Below are 12791 nucleotides of genomic sequence, written 5' to 3'. Positions count from 1 at the left end.
AAGAGTTCCCGGTGTATTTAAAAGTTAAATTGCCTTTAAAGTTCATAAAGTGGATCTGGAATGTAATTAAATTTGGACTCTTTTAGCCTCTGTCTGGCCCTCTCCATCACAGGATTTGATATAGGCTACCAATTTTTAAAATTATTGGCAGATTAATTGCCTTCAACATATTATCGAATCAGCACAATTCAATAGCTTAGGTCAGTTAGCATCGCTATTTTATTTTAAGAATGTGAAATGTCAGAATAATAGTAGAGAGAATGATTTATTTCAGCTTTTATTACTTTCATCACATTACCAGTGGGTCAGAAGTTTACATACACTTTGTTTGTATTTGGTAGCATTGCCTTTAAATAGCTTAACTTGGGTCAAATGTTTTGGGTATCCTTCCACAAGCTTCTCAGAATAAGTTGCTGGATGATTTACATGATTTACATGATTTGTAATGACTAGTTAGGCTAAAGTTGTATTTATCACATTCACACTGTGCTTTGCTTTTTATCACATTCACACTGTGAATACAAAATGCATGGCTTTGGTGTTCAGGAAATTGACATTGACCATAAGAATGCAAGAAATTGACAGTGAAACTGTGGCAGAAATTGTCAGTATTGGACAAAATGCCAATAAATAAACTGCACATGAATAATATATTTTCAGTAGGTATTGTAGAGTTGAACTAAATCACAAATGCAACAAATTACTGAATGCATGCAAATCCATATTTGAAGTGTTAACCTTGGCAATAATCATGACAAATTATTACAATTCAATTTAATAAATATTAAATAACAATAACACAATATTTTTTAGTTATAATCATCTGAACACGTTTCTTTTTCTTTTTTTTACCTTGTCGGATTAAGAGAGTGTTGTGATGTTCAAGATCAAAAGTTGAAGAAATCCTAAATAAAGTTCAAGAATTGGTTATAACCAAAATATTTATCTGTGTGTTTATCAGAAATAGCCTATTTTATAACCAAATATTGAACTGCTTTTAATTTGATCAATGCACCTAAATAACGTGAAACCGTAATACCGTGGTAATTTTTGTGACCGTTATCATACAGTTACACCCCTATTATGCAGCAAAGACTGTGACCTGTCAACCTCCACTTGACTCACGTGTGTGCAGTTTGATTGACATCAAACACGCCCCTTGATGACAGCCTTCCCTGCTTACTTCACAGCCATTGGATACAATTATTTTATTGACATTTTAGATTTGTTTCCAGTGAGATATTGAGTTCATATAGTGACTTTGCTGTTGTAAACACTACTGTTGCTACTCTAGAAACAATATTCTTTAACTATAATAATATATTTTTAGCAATTATTTAGTAAAAAAAAAAAAATCATTGAGTAAGACAACGTTCTTAATTAGAATATTCTTTTTTTTTTATATCCAGGTTGGCAATGAGCACGTACAAGCACTCCGCACAGTTTAACCCCCACCCCCAATTTGCGATATATCCTAGTGTGATAATTAAACTGGAAAAGTCTAATTTAATTGAATAAATATAAGTTATATAAGTGCATCAAATTGAACGTTTGAAGCTGGCCTCTTAAACGTTGAAAACACCTCATCATGATCATCATGCGTGCTCTTGTGTGCAAGATGACAGGGCAGAGCACTCTGAAGATTTACATGATGTCACAACTGTCAAGGCTTTCATAGAATTCTTAGTTTATAAATCGTTTTCTGGTTTTATCTTGTAAATATGGTCACTAAACGTAAACTATTGGTAACTACAAAGTATATTGACATGGTCAAAATAGCTAGTAGAGTTTTGTGTAAGTGCCTCGATATTTGCAAACCTTTAGATGTAGCATTAACTTCCTACATAATGAAAAAGATGAATTACTTTCTACATTGAATAATTTTGTTTAAGGGTAAACTTGAAAATATAAGTACATTCTACATTTGTACTCCGGTCTAACATGTACAAATTAATGCTGTAGCTTATAAGTAAATATTTTTATGGTTGTTTATCTTTACAATGTGTCATCATGTATCAATACTTAAGTCGAAAACCTTGTCATTTATTTGCTAATTTGAGTAAATTTCAGAGGTAAATTGAATGTTATCTTGACTTAAATTTTCAAAGTTGGTGTTCCCATCATGCACTGGGCTTGAATAATTAATTAGATGGTTGGTTTGTAGTTTCTTTTGGTACCTTCCTGTCTTGTGAAAGTCTGACGTTTATTTTCTACTCAAAATGACCACGATAAAAAACTATATGTATATTTTACTGACATTTGTTTTCTGCACCAAGTGTTCAATTCTGTGTGCGCAAATCTGGATCTTGTTTCCTTAGCCATTAAACAAGGTGATGTTGTCTGATATAATGTTTACATAGCAAGCATTAACTTTCTCTACAGAAGGCTTCTGTGTGTAATTTGGTACATGACTAAGTATATTAAAAACAGCATTGAAATGTGAGTATACATTTAAAAGCATGGATTAATGTGGTGGTACATAGCTTGAGTAAAATGTACTTGAAACGGCGTATTCCAAAGTAAACGTTACATGAGAATTTCTAATTAATGCCACCAAGAATTGTGTAGCCTTTTGAATGTAGGTTTTAACACTGCAGGCTAGATGGGCCTTTCTGAGTCTCAAAAATCATATTCGTTCTCTTTTTTTATTAGAATGTGGACAGCTAATCAATTCTCCTGGTCCAGCATTATCAGATCAACTTGTAACAATGGGACATCCTGGATCCGATCAGAACCAGAGCCAACTTCAGACCAGTGCACAGATTCAAACTTTATTGGACCAGACCAGCAACCTTGATGATAAGATAGATGAACTTTTGGAACAATTTCAAGAGCAAGGCAGGACGCTTCCTAGAGATTTCTTGGACCATTAAAGATAAGTAAAGATAAGTATTGTGAAACTTCACTCCAGTAGACCACCGTCTCCACTGCTTTTTCAATGTTTCTTTAAATTTTATGTCAAATCCCTTTATTCCTTTATTGTCACTCAACCATATTCACAAGTGCAACAGTGGGAGAAAGTCTTGAAACTTTGGGTGAATGTCTTGAGCAATACAGCAGCCATACTCTGTGCCATCTTGAGCATTCAAGAATGTAGGCATTGTGCAAACTTGCAACGGTCAAATGGGTGTTTCCAGTTATATTTCTGTTTCTGAAACCTTGTAATGTGTTGTTTTGGTGGGACATGTTATCTTCTCTTGATGGACATTTAAAGGGCCATTTCATTGAAGCCAATGTTTGGCATGTCAGCATATAATTTGACCCATTAAATGTATTGGTACTTTGCTACTTTGGATTATGTTTTTAACTTCTAATTAAATCTCCATTTAATGGAACTAAACCGGTTCACAACTCACAAATCTACCGCTGTTGAGATAACTAATACATTGTGAAAGAATTTGAAATATATTTAGCACTTTAGGGAGTTTTCTACTGTAGATGCTCCCTTTTAGCTTTGTAACCCATACTGTTGAAGTTAGAAGTTTACTTACACCTTAACCATGTACATTTAAACTCAGTTTTTCACAATTCCTGACATTTAATCATAAATGGCATAGAATAATTGTCAGAATAATAGTAGAGAGAATGATTTATTTCAGCTTTTATTTCTTTCATCACATTCCCAGTGGATCAGAAGTTTACACACACTTTGTTTGTATTTGGTAGCATTGCCTTTAAATAGTTTAACTTGGGTCAAATGTTTTGGGTAGCCTTCCACAAGCTTCTCACAATAAGTTAATGGAATATTGGCACATTCCTCCTGACAGAACTGGAGAAACTGAGTCAGGTTTGTAGACCTCCTTGCTTGCACACACTTTTTCTGTTCAGCCCACAAATTTTCTATCAGATTGAGGTCAGGGCTTTGTGACGCCACTCCAATACCTTGACTTTGTTGTCCTTTAGACATTTTGCCACAACTTTGGAGGTATGCTTGTGGTCATTGTCCATTTGGAAGACCCTTTTGTTACCGAGCTTTAACTTCCAGGCTGATGGCTTGAGATGTTGCTTCAATATATCAACATAATTTTCCTTCCTCATGATGTCATCTATTTTGTGAAGTGCACCAGTCCCACCTGCAGCAAAGCACCCCCACTACATGATGCTGCCACCCCCATGTTTCATGGTTGGGATGGTGTTCTTTGGCTTGCATTTTTCCTCCAAACATTTAAATTTTTGTTTCATTAGACCAGAGAACATTTCCCCAAAAATTAAGATCTTTGTCCCCATGTGCACTACCAAAGTGTAGTCTGGCATTTTTTTGGTGGTTTTGGAGCAGTGGCTTGTTCCTGGCTGAGCAGCCTTTCAGGTTATGTCAATATAGGACTTGTTTTACTGTAGATATAGATACTTGTCTACCTGTTTCATTCAGCATCTTCACAAGGTCCTTTGCTGTTGTTCTTATATTGATTTGTACTTTTTGCACCAAACTACGTTAGTCTTTAGTAGACAGAATGCGTCTCCTTCCTGAGTGGCATGATGGCTGCGTGGTCCCATGGTGTTTATACTTGCGTACTATTGTTGAACAGATGAAAGTGGTAGCTTCAGTACCTTGAGATTTTCCCTGATGTCAATCAAAGAGGCATTGATTTTGAAGGTAGGCTTTAAATACATCCACAGGTACACCTCCAATTCAGTACACCCCCTATCAGAATAATCCAAGCTGCTTAAAGGTGCAGTTAACTTGGTGTATGTAAACTTCTGACCCACTGGAATTGTGATATAGTCAATTAAAAGTTAAATAGGTGTGCTTGATGGGCCACTAATCAAAATTGGACAATATTCGTCTTAAATCCATGATCGGCCGATCATGCCTACAATCAGGGCAGATATTTTTTGCGGCATGCAGAGAATCACACATACACTGCTACTTGAATGAATGCTTGATCGGCCCTTAAAGCATGACAGAGTGGCCTTTTGGAGGGTGTGTTGTTGGAAATTCTAAGCATTCACGAATGTAAACTTTCAGACATGATGTAATTCACATGAATATGCCATTTTGTTTTTAAAAATATGTAAGAATATTAGTTGCCCAGTTATTCTGACTCGTTGCACAGTGAGCAGGGAGACAATAAAGAGGCTACTAACAGGTATCAAAAAGAATTAAACATCAAATAAACATGCAAATACAAATCTGAATACTTGTGATGTAATACGAGTTGTGTCAACCAGACATTGTGTGGAGCGATAGACCATTTGAGCAATCATGAGCGCTTTTAGCTTTACTCTCTTTAAAATGAGCGCTCTCCGTGTCAATCAAACATGCGGCTCTCCAGGTGCTCTCAATAACTCATCATCAGTCACTCATCCCAGCGCTATTCTGTGATGATCCCAATTTATATCATATTAATATTGGTCAAAATACCACTAATAACAGATGTAACTGTATATAACCTTCAATAACGGCACCACGTCTTCACGTATTTGCTTAATAATTAGTGATTTGTGTTACAACAAGTTGCCAAAGACAGTAAACAAATCATAGATAGTAATGATTTCTCACTGGAGCAGTTTTAGAGCAGCTTTAGATATTTTTCTTATTTTTGAAAGTATCTCTGCTGTGTGTGATGCTCTCATGGTTTTTACTGGTTGCCATTATGTCACATTGTGGCAACAGAACTGTACATATCTGTTTCAAAACAAATAAATGTTAAAGGCTTCATTTCTTTAACATTAGTTAATGCATTAGGTATCATGAACAAACAATGAAAAATATTTTTTGACAGCATTTATTAATCATAATGTAAGCTATTAAAATACAATTGTAAATTGTTTGTTCATGTTAGTACACTGTGCATTAATGTGCATTAACTAATACAACCTTTGATTTTAAAAATGTATTAGTATATGTTGTAACTAACGTTAAGTTCATGTTAACTACAGTAATGTTGTTAATGTTAACAAAACTGTTACCTTAATTTTACTGAGTTATAAACTTATAACTGCAGCATATAACTTGCAAAAGTGTGACAATCTATCGAAATCGGCTGATCTTGGTAAAAAAAATAAAAATCGGAGATCGGTATCGGCCTCACATTTCCTGATCGGTGCACCACTAAAGTGAAACAATCGGTCTGTAAACAATTGTTGGAAAAATGACTCGTGTCATGCACAAAGTAGATGTCTTAAATGACTTGCCAAAATTATAGTTTACTAATATGAAATCTGTGGAGTGGTTAAATGAGTTTTAATTACTTTAACCTAAGTGTATGAAAACTTGTGACTTCAACTGTATGTGTCTACCAGGCTTGTTAAAGCTTTTAAGTTTTGATCATCATAATGCTTTTCTAAACAATTAATTTACTGTTTGTGAATGTTTAATGTTTGTTTTAATGTTTTTCATTGTTTACATACATGTTCTTCTAATCCATCCTAAATTGACATCTTAACAAGTATGACCTGTCAAAAATGATCAATCCTCCTCACTTCACATATTTTGTTTTATTTTCTATTTATTATGTTTTTATTGTTTTTTTATTTAAATGAACCAGAGGGCCAACCTTAAGATATGAATTCCTATCAGGGATGTGCAACATGGTTGTTGAGATATGAACATCTGATTGTTTGATCACTGTATACACACACACACACACACACACACACACACACACCAGACTGCAATTTGTTTGTTTGTGTACTCAGCAGAATGAAATGGACCATATGGCTTTGTGAGCTATAGAAGTTGCAGTGCATTTCTGAGAATGGAGATTATTCAGAAAGCACAATCATGCAAGAGGATTTGTTCAGGTGGGCACGTATGCATTCCATCGGTACTTTAAAAGTACTTATTATATGAGTTTCTTGGGTATCTTACAGTGGCAGTTAGGTTCAAAATACCTGAGGGTTCAAAAAGGGATTGAATTGTTTTTGCCCCCAAGTTACAATATACCCAGAGTTCTGTGTTCAGATCCATCTGTTATTAAAAGTCTTTCATGAGCAATGTCCTTTCTGGCTACGTTAGAATCTGTAGTGTAATGGTTTCTTGATTATATGACTCAAATCATCAAATTATTGTTTTAGAACAAGCTACAAAGAGTTTCATGACACCACTGCAAGACAACTCCAAATCATTTTTCTCATGTATACTAACTGGAAGAATTCTCTTGTCGTACATGATTTATTATTCACAGAATGCTGATATATTTAGTAATAACTGATACTAATGTATTGTTCACAGTCTTTCCGTGGTTTATTTTGGTGTTTGATTCATTGCAATTCAGTTTTGTAGGCTTCTAAATAAATGTTTTATTAAATGACTTATATTTACATTTTGCACATTCATAGACACCTGCAGTCTTTTTTAATACCTTTAAGACATTACCTAACATTTTCAGTGTTCTTGATTCAAAGAAGCAGCTTTGTCTTTGACAATATTCTCATGCAGACATTATGTGAGTAGTTTTTATTTAAAGTCTTCATAAATGTTTTTGCTTTGATACATCAGTTATATTTTATAGCACAACCATTTCTTGCCTTTATATTGTTATTTTCTCTCTCTCGAATGTGCTTTTTATGTAAACTTTGCATAAACTGTAAATAATAGACCGGCTGGTTTAAGTGTGCTGTGAGGTTGCAGTTTGTTTAATGCGTGCTCTCTTTGTAGTAAAACACAATATCTCACCTGAGAGTGAGGCATACATTATTTTTGTAAGACTGAATTTTTAAATGTACCATGTACATTTTAAAAAGTGAATTTTGTCCCTTCTGCAGTACTGTCCTTTTGTCAATATTCAGAGTGGTGAAAATGATGTTTTTTGTCCCAGTCACTGTTACAAAATAGTTGTGTTTGGTAGGTGTAAATTCAAATACTGTCAAATTATGAATTATTACAAATAAAAGTGGGTTTGCACAGAGTGCAAAAGGAAGAATCTCTTTAAAACTGTCAGTGGATCTCCAGGTCATATTTCAACCCACCATCAAAAGAAAAAAAAAATGTTTTTATGAAAATTAGCACATTTATTTATACATCTACCCCATCCCCAAACTTGTATGACCCTAATGTAAAAAACAAATCTCCATGTTAAAGAAATACTTGCACATTAGTTATATTGAAAAGTATGCAAATAATAATAATATATACGTTATGGTGGTATTTGTTGAACTGTATGCAATTCATGCTATGTTTTTTAACCCGATTCGGTCCAAACAGTTTAATTGTAACAATTAATTATCATGGAAATAATTTCAGAATGAAAAAAATTAACTCAATGGCCCCAAAAATTGTTTAATTTCTTATTTTGTCTTTTGATTTTGGGGTGACTTATGATCTAGACATTTGTTCTTGTAATATATGTATATAGGCTAATGTGCTGGAACTTGCGTTCCATACGAAGCCATAAAAAAATAAAGATTCTCAGTCCAAGAATATGTGTGCTTCACCTCATGGACCAATTATGAAGACTAATGTTATTTTCTCAAAACAAGTTGGCAAGTTTTTAATTGGTAATTGTGTGTCCAGTCTTGTTGTTTTGGTTCTTATGTTCCATGTTAAGTCAGAAATCAAAATGTATGTGCAATGAACAAAAACATTACTGCACAAATCCATCATTAAATGAACTTTAACATTTTAAGAGGTTTTTATTCTTTTACTTTCCATCATATTGTGCTTTTGAAAGTACTTTGTGCCTTTGCAAAACTTTCCTCTTATTTCTAAAGGACCTTTGTATGTAATAATATACTTAAATGTTGGAATTAGGAAAGTTTTTTTTATTTTTTTTGTAAAAATTTTTTTATTGACATTGTTTTGTCTGGTCACGGTGTCGCTAACCAGTCCATCAGTGTAGTCTTGATTACATCTGAACGTTTATATCATGAAACTGCTATGCAGCCTCAACCTTTTATTGTTCTTGTACTCTTTATCATTCTCATGCACTGGTGGTTATCGCCTCTTGAGATTTCTCTGGTCCAGAGGTAAAAAGAGGGTAACTGATTGTTCGGGCAGCAGGTTAATGTTATGATATTTGTAGAACTTTTGTAAAATGTTAAATGAAAACAAGGTTTGGGAGAGCGTTTACCCCAATCACCAGCAGCTATTTGTGCTCCTATTTTATTTGTGTATGTACACATTAAAAAGGAGTGTATTGTAAATACACTCTTGCACAGTTTTGAGTTTGGTTTGCTTTTGTTTCATGTGATTGATTGTCCATGGCTTTTTCTTCCTTTCAGTTTACTCATGAGTGTGTAAGAATGAGATTAAGTATTGTGAAGTATGAACTAATGGAATTTTGCATAAATAAACATGTATTTTGCTTTAATCAGTACATTTGTATACACAAGCAGTTATATTTCTGCAAGATGTGCTGCTATATGAATAAAGATAGATATGAAGATCATTCTCATGTCTTGTATATTTTTTATATAAAGTGTTGGTGTGTTTTCCCAAATTTCTATAAATGTATTAAATACTACAAATACCTTTTTATGACGTGGGTTATTTCAGGTTAAAGTTAAATAATCTATAAATACATGTATGTGTTAAGGATGTACAGAAAATGTGACATTTAAATGGCATTTTTTCAAAATCATGAAAACATTCAACAACTTTGCTCATACAGTGCATTCACAATCAGAATCTATTGCCGTCTTGTGGTCAGAGGTTTGTAACCGCAAGAGCGCATGTGATCCATGTACAACGGGACCACGCGTTGGCCGAGCGCTCGCGCTTGCGTCTGTGTACTTGCATGAAGTATGTTTTGCCCTTTATGCTAAAATGCTTTAATTGATTATTTTCACATGAATTTGAACTCCATACCCAATAATGAAAAAGGAAGAAAAAAAGATTTTTGATAACTTTGAAAATGTATTAAAATAAAAAAAAAAACTATTACATTGACATAAGTATTCAAACCCTTTGCTATGACACTTGGAATTTAGTTTAGGTGCATCTCATTTCTCTAGATCATTTTTTAGATGTTTCTACACTTTGATTGGAGTCCACCTGTGGAAAATTCAATTGATTGGACATGATTTGGAAAGGCACACATGTCTATACAAGGTCTTGGCTGAAAATGTATATCAGAGCCATGAGGTCAAAGGAACTGCCAGCAGAGCTCAGAGACAGGAGTGTGTCAAGGCACAGATCTGAGGAAGGCTGCAAAATCAAATGAATCTGCATTAAAGGTTCCCAAAAGCACATCCTCCTTAATTCTTAAATGGATGTTTGGAACAACCAGGACTCTTCTTGAGCTGGCTGCCTGGCCAAACTGAGCAAAGGAGAGGTGACCAAGAACCTGATGGTCACTCTGGTTGAGCTCCAGACATCATGTGTGGAGAAGGGAGAAACTTGCAGAAGAACAACAATCACTGCAACACTCCATCAATCTGGGATTTATGACAAGAGTGGCTCTCCTCAGTGCAAGACACATAAAAAAGCAAAAAAAAAAGACTTGCAGACTATTAGAAATAAGAGTCTCCGCTCTGATGAAAGGAAGCTTGAACTGTTTGGCCTCAATTCCAAGCATCATGTCTGGAGGAAACCAGGCACCGCTCATCACCGCAATACCATCCAAACGGAAAAGCATGGTGGTGGTAGCGTCATGCTGAGGGGTGTTTTTAAGTGGCAGGGACTGGGGGACTGGTCAGGGTTGAAGGAAATCTGAACACCGCAAAATACAGAGATATACTTAATGAAAACCTGGTTCAGAGCGCTAAGGACCTCAGACTGGGCCGAAGGTTCACCTTCCAGCAGGACATTGACCCTAAGCACACAGCCAAGATAACGCAAGAGTGTCTTTAGGGACAACTCTGTGAATGTTGGAAAGAATAAATGGTTTTCAGTGCCATTCTATCCCGACATTATTTAAAGCTGATTGCATTTTATCCACAATATAATCCACATTTCTTCCTCTAATCCAAAGAGCTCCATCCGCAAACAACGATTTTCCTATATGAATATCTATTGTTGCGAATACGTCATTAATCATAATAGTGCTACTACTGTTTCTTTATTTATCAAGACTCTCCTTATATCTGATTCCAAACTCACTATTGAATCCATTGATCCCCTTCCGCATCTAAATCCACTTTGATATGGAGAGAAGAACATCATTTTCTCCAAATGATACATTAGCCTGTCAGTAATCATTTTTTCCATTAATTTGCATAAATGTGTGGTTAAAGCTATTGGCCTGTAATGTAGAGGTACATTTTGATCTTTACCTGTTTCTTTATAGGAATAATTAAAGCTTCCTTCCAACTCTGAGGTAAAATCCCTTCTCATATTCTGTATAAAACTTTAATATTACACTTTTTTAACATAATATAACTTATTTCATCTTGCCCTGGAGTTGTTACCTTCATTTTTAATGCTCTTTTTAATTCAGGGAATGAAAACGGAACATCCAATAAACCGTCCATTGCCCTCCTCCTTTCCAATATATATGGATGTTTGCTTAGCAGCTTCTCCCTCATTTCCTTACTCTCCTTTGTAAAGTTATCTGAAATATTTATTTTTAAAAACTTTCTGGAATATTTCTGCTTTTTCTTTATAACTTATTGCATTTTCCTAATCCATACTTAATACTGGATATTCATATTCTTTCCTAACTATATATATTTTCTACTACTATATATTCCACTGTGACCCCTTTTAAAAAAGGCATTCCCGTTTTTAAAAACGTGACACACCCTCCACCTTTACATTCCTCCCTATCTCTTCTCACACTTATATATCCTTTTAAAACAAAATCTAATCTAGAATTCAACCATGACTCTTGAATATTACATCTGGCCTTTCTTTCATTTGGTTTATGTAACCTTTCAATTCTTGACCATTGGCACAAAGACTTCTGGCATTCCATTGTAAAATGATTAACATAACAATACTTACCAACCCATGTCTCCTGACTTGACTGAGATTCTGTATGAAGACTTTCCCTTATATCTTCCCATTTCAATCCTTTTATCTCTAGAAATCTCTCTGCCGCTTTAACAATTATTTGGATCTTTTCTGTTCTTCTTTCCATTTGTGCAGTTAATCACTTCTACCATGAAGAGCACAAAGTTTTTTTTGTTTACTATCATTGTGTCTTCTGATAATCTACATTTACATTTACATTTATGCATTTGGCAGACACTTTTATCCAAAGCGACTTACAGTGCACTTATTACAGGGACAATCCCCCCGGAGCAACTTGGATTAAGTGCCTTGCTCAAGGACACAATGGTGGTGGCTGTGGGGATCGAACCAGTGACCTTCTGATTAACAGTTATGTGCTTTAGCCCACTACACCACCACCACTCCAATCTACCCTCACCGATTATTCTACCTGTTCCTTCAATCCCTTTACCATACTCCCTCCATTCTTTCTTTTCCACTCTGCTTATTCCTAGTATTTACTACTTTCACTGCTTCAGCATACGTTAGGTTATTTTTTCCCTGTTGTACTTCCATTGCCTTTTTCCTCACCTCACAACCCCGTATGCAACATTATGACTATCTCCGCAATTGCAACATTCCAATCCTACTCCTTCCTCACACTTCCCAAACTCATGCTCCCCTCCACATCGTGCACATCTTATTTTTGATTTACATACTGATGCAGTATGACCATACCTCTGGCAATTGTAACACCTACAAAGAGGAGGAGCTACATACTTCCTAATCGGGTAGCTTATAAAACCCATCTTGATTTGATCTGTTATTTCTTTCCCTTCCAATATAAGACGTACAGACAAACTGTCTACACTTCTCCCTTCATTTGTAAATGAACTGCATCCATGACATTCTATCATCCTCCCTCTACATTCTATTTTAATTCCTCCATAGTAACTGGCAGATGCTTTTATCCAAAGCA

At 34.9% G+C, this 12791-nt stretch overlaps 1 protein-coding gene across 1 annotated transcript in view; it reads left to right on the top strand.

Moving 5' to 3' along the window:
- The window catches only part of LOC127640057 (nuclear factor of activated T-cells 5-like), a 58697-nt gene extending 55824 nt beyond the window's left edge, over positions 1-2873 (top strand). Inside the window, exon 13 of the mRNA XM_052122431.1 lies at positions 2653-2873. Within this exon, the coding sequence (XP_051978391.1) occupies positions 2653-2873 (221 nt within the window). The remainder of the gene's footprint in view (positions 1-2652) is intronic.
- Positions 2874-12791: the final 9918 nt, after the last annotated feature.

Source organism: Xyrauchen texanus, chromosome 49 (genome assembly GCF_025860055.1).
Source record: "Xyrauchen texanus isolate HMW12.3.18 chromosome 49, RBS_HiC_50CHRs, whole genome shotgun sequence".
Classification (NCBI taxonomy): domain Eukaryota; kingdom Metazoa; phylum Chordata; class Actinopteri; order Cypriniformes; family Catostomidae; genus Xyrauchen; species Xyrauchen texanus.
The sequence above is the reverse complement of the archived record's forward strand: the minus strand, read 5'-3'. Positions and strand labels throughout refer to the sequence as shown.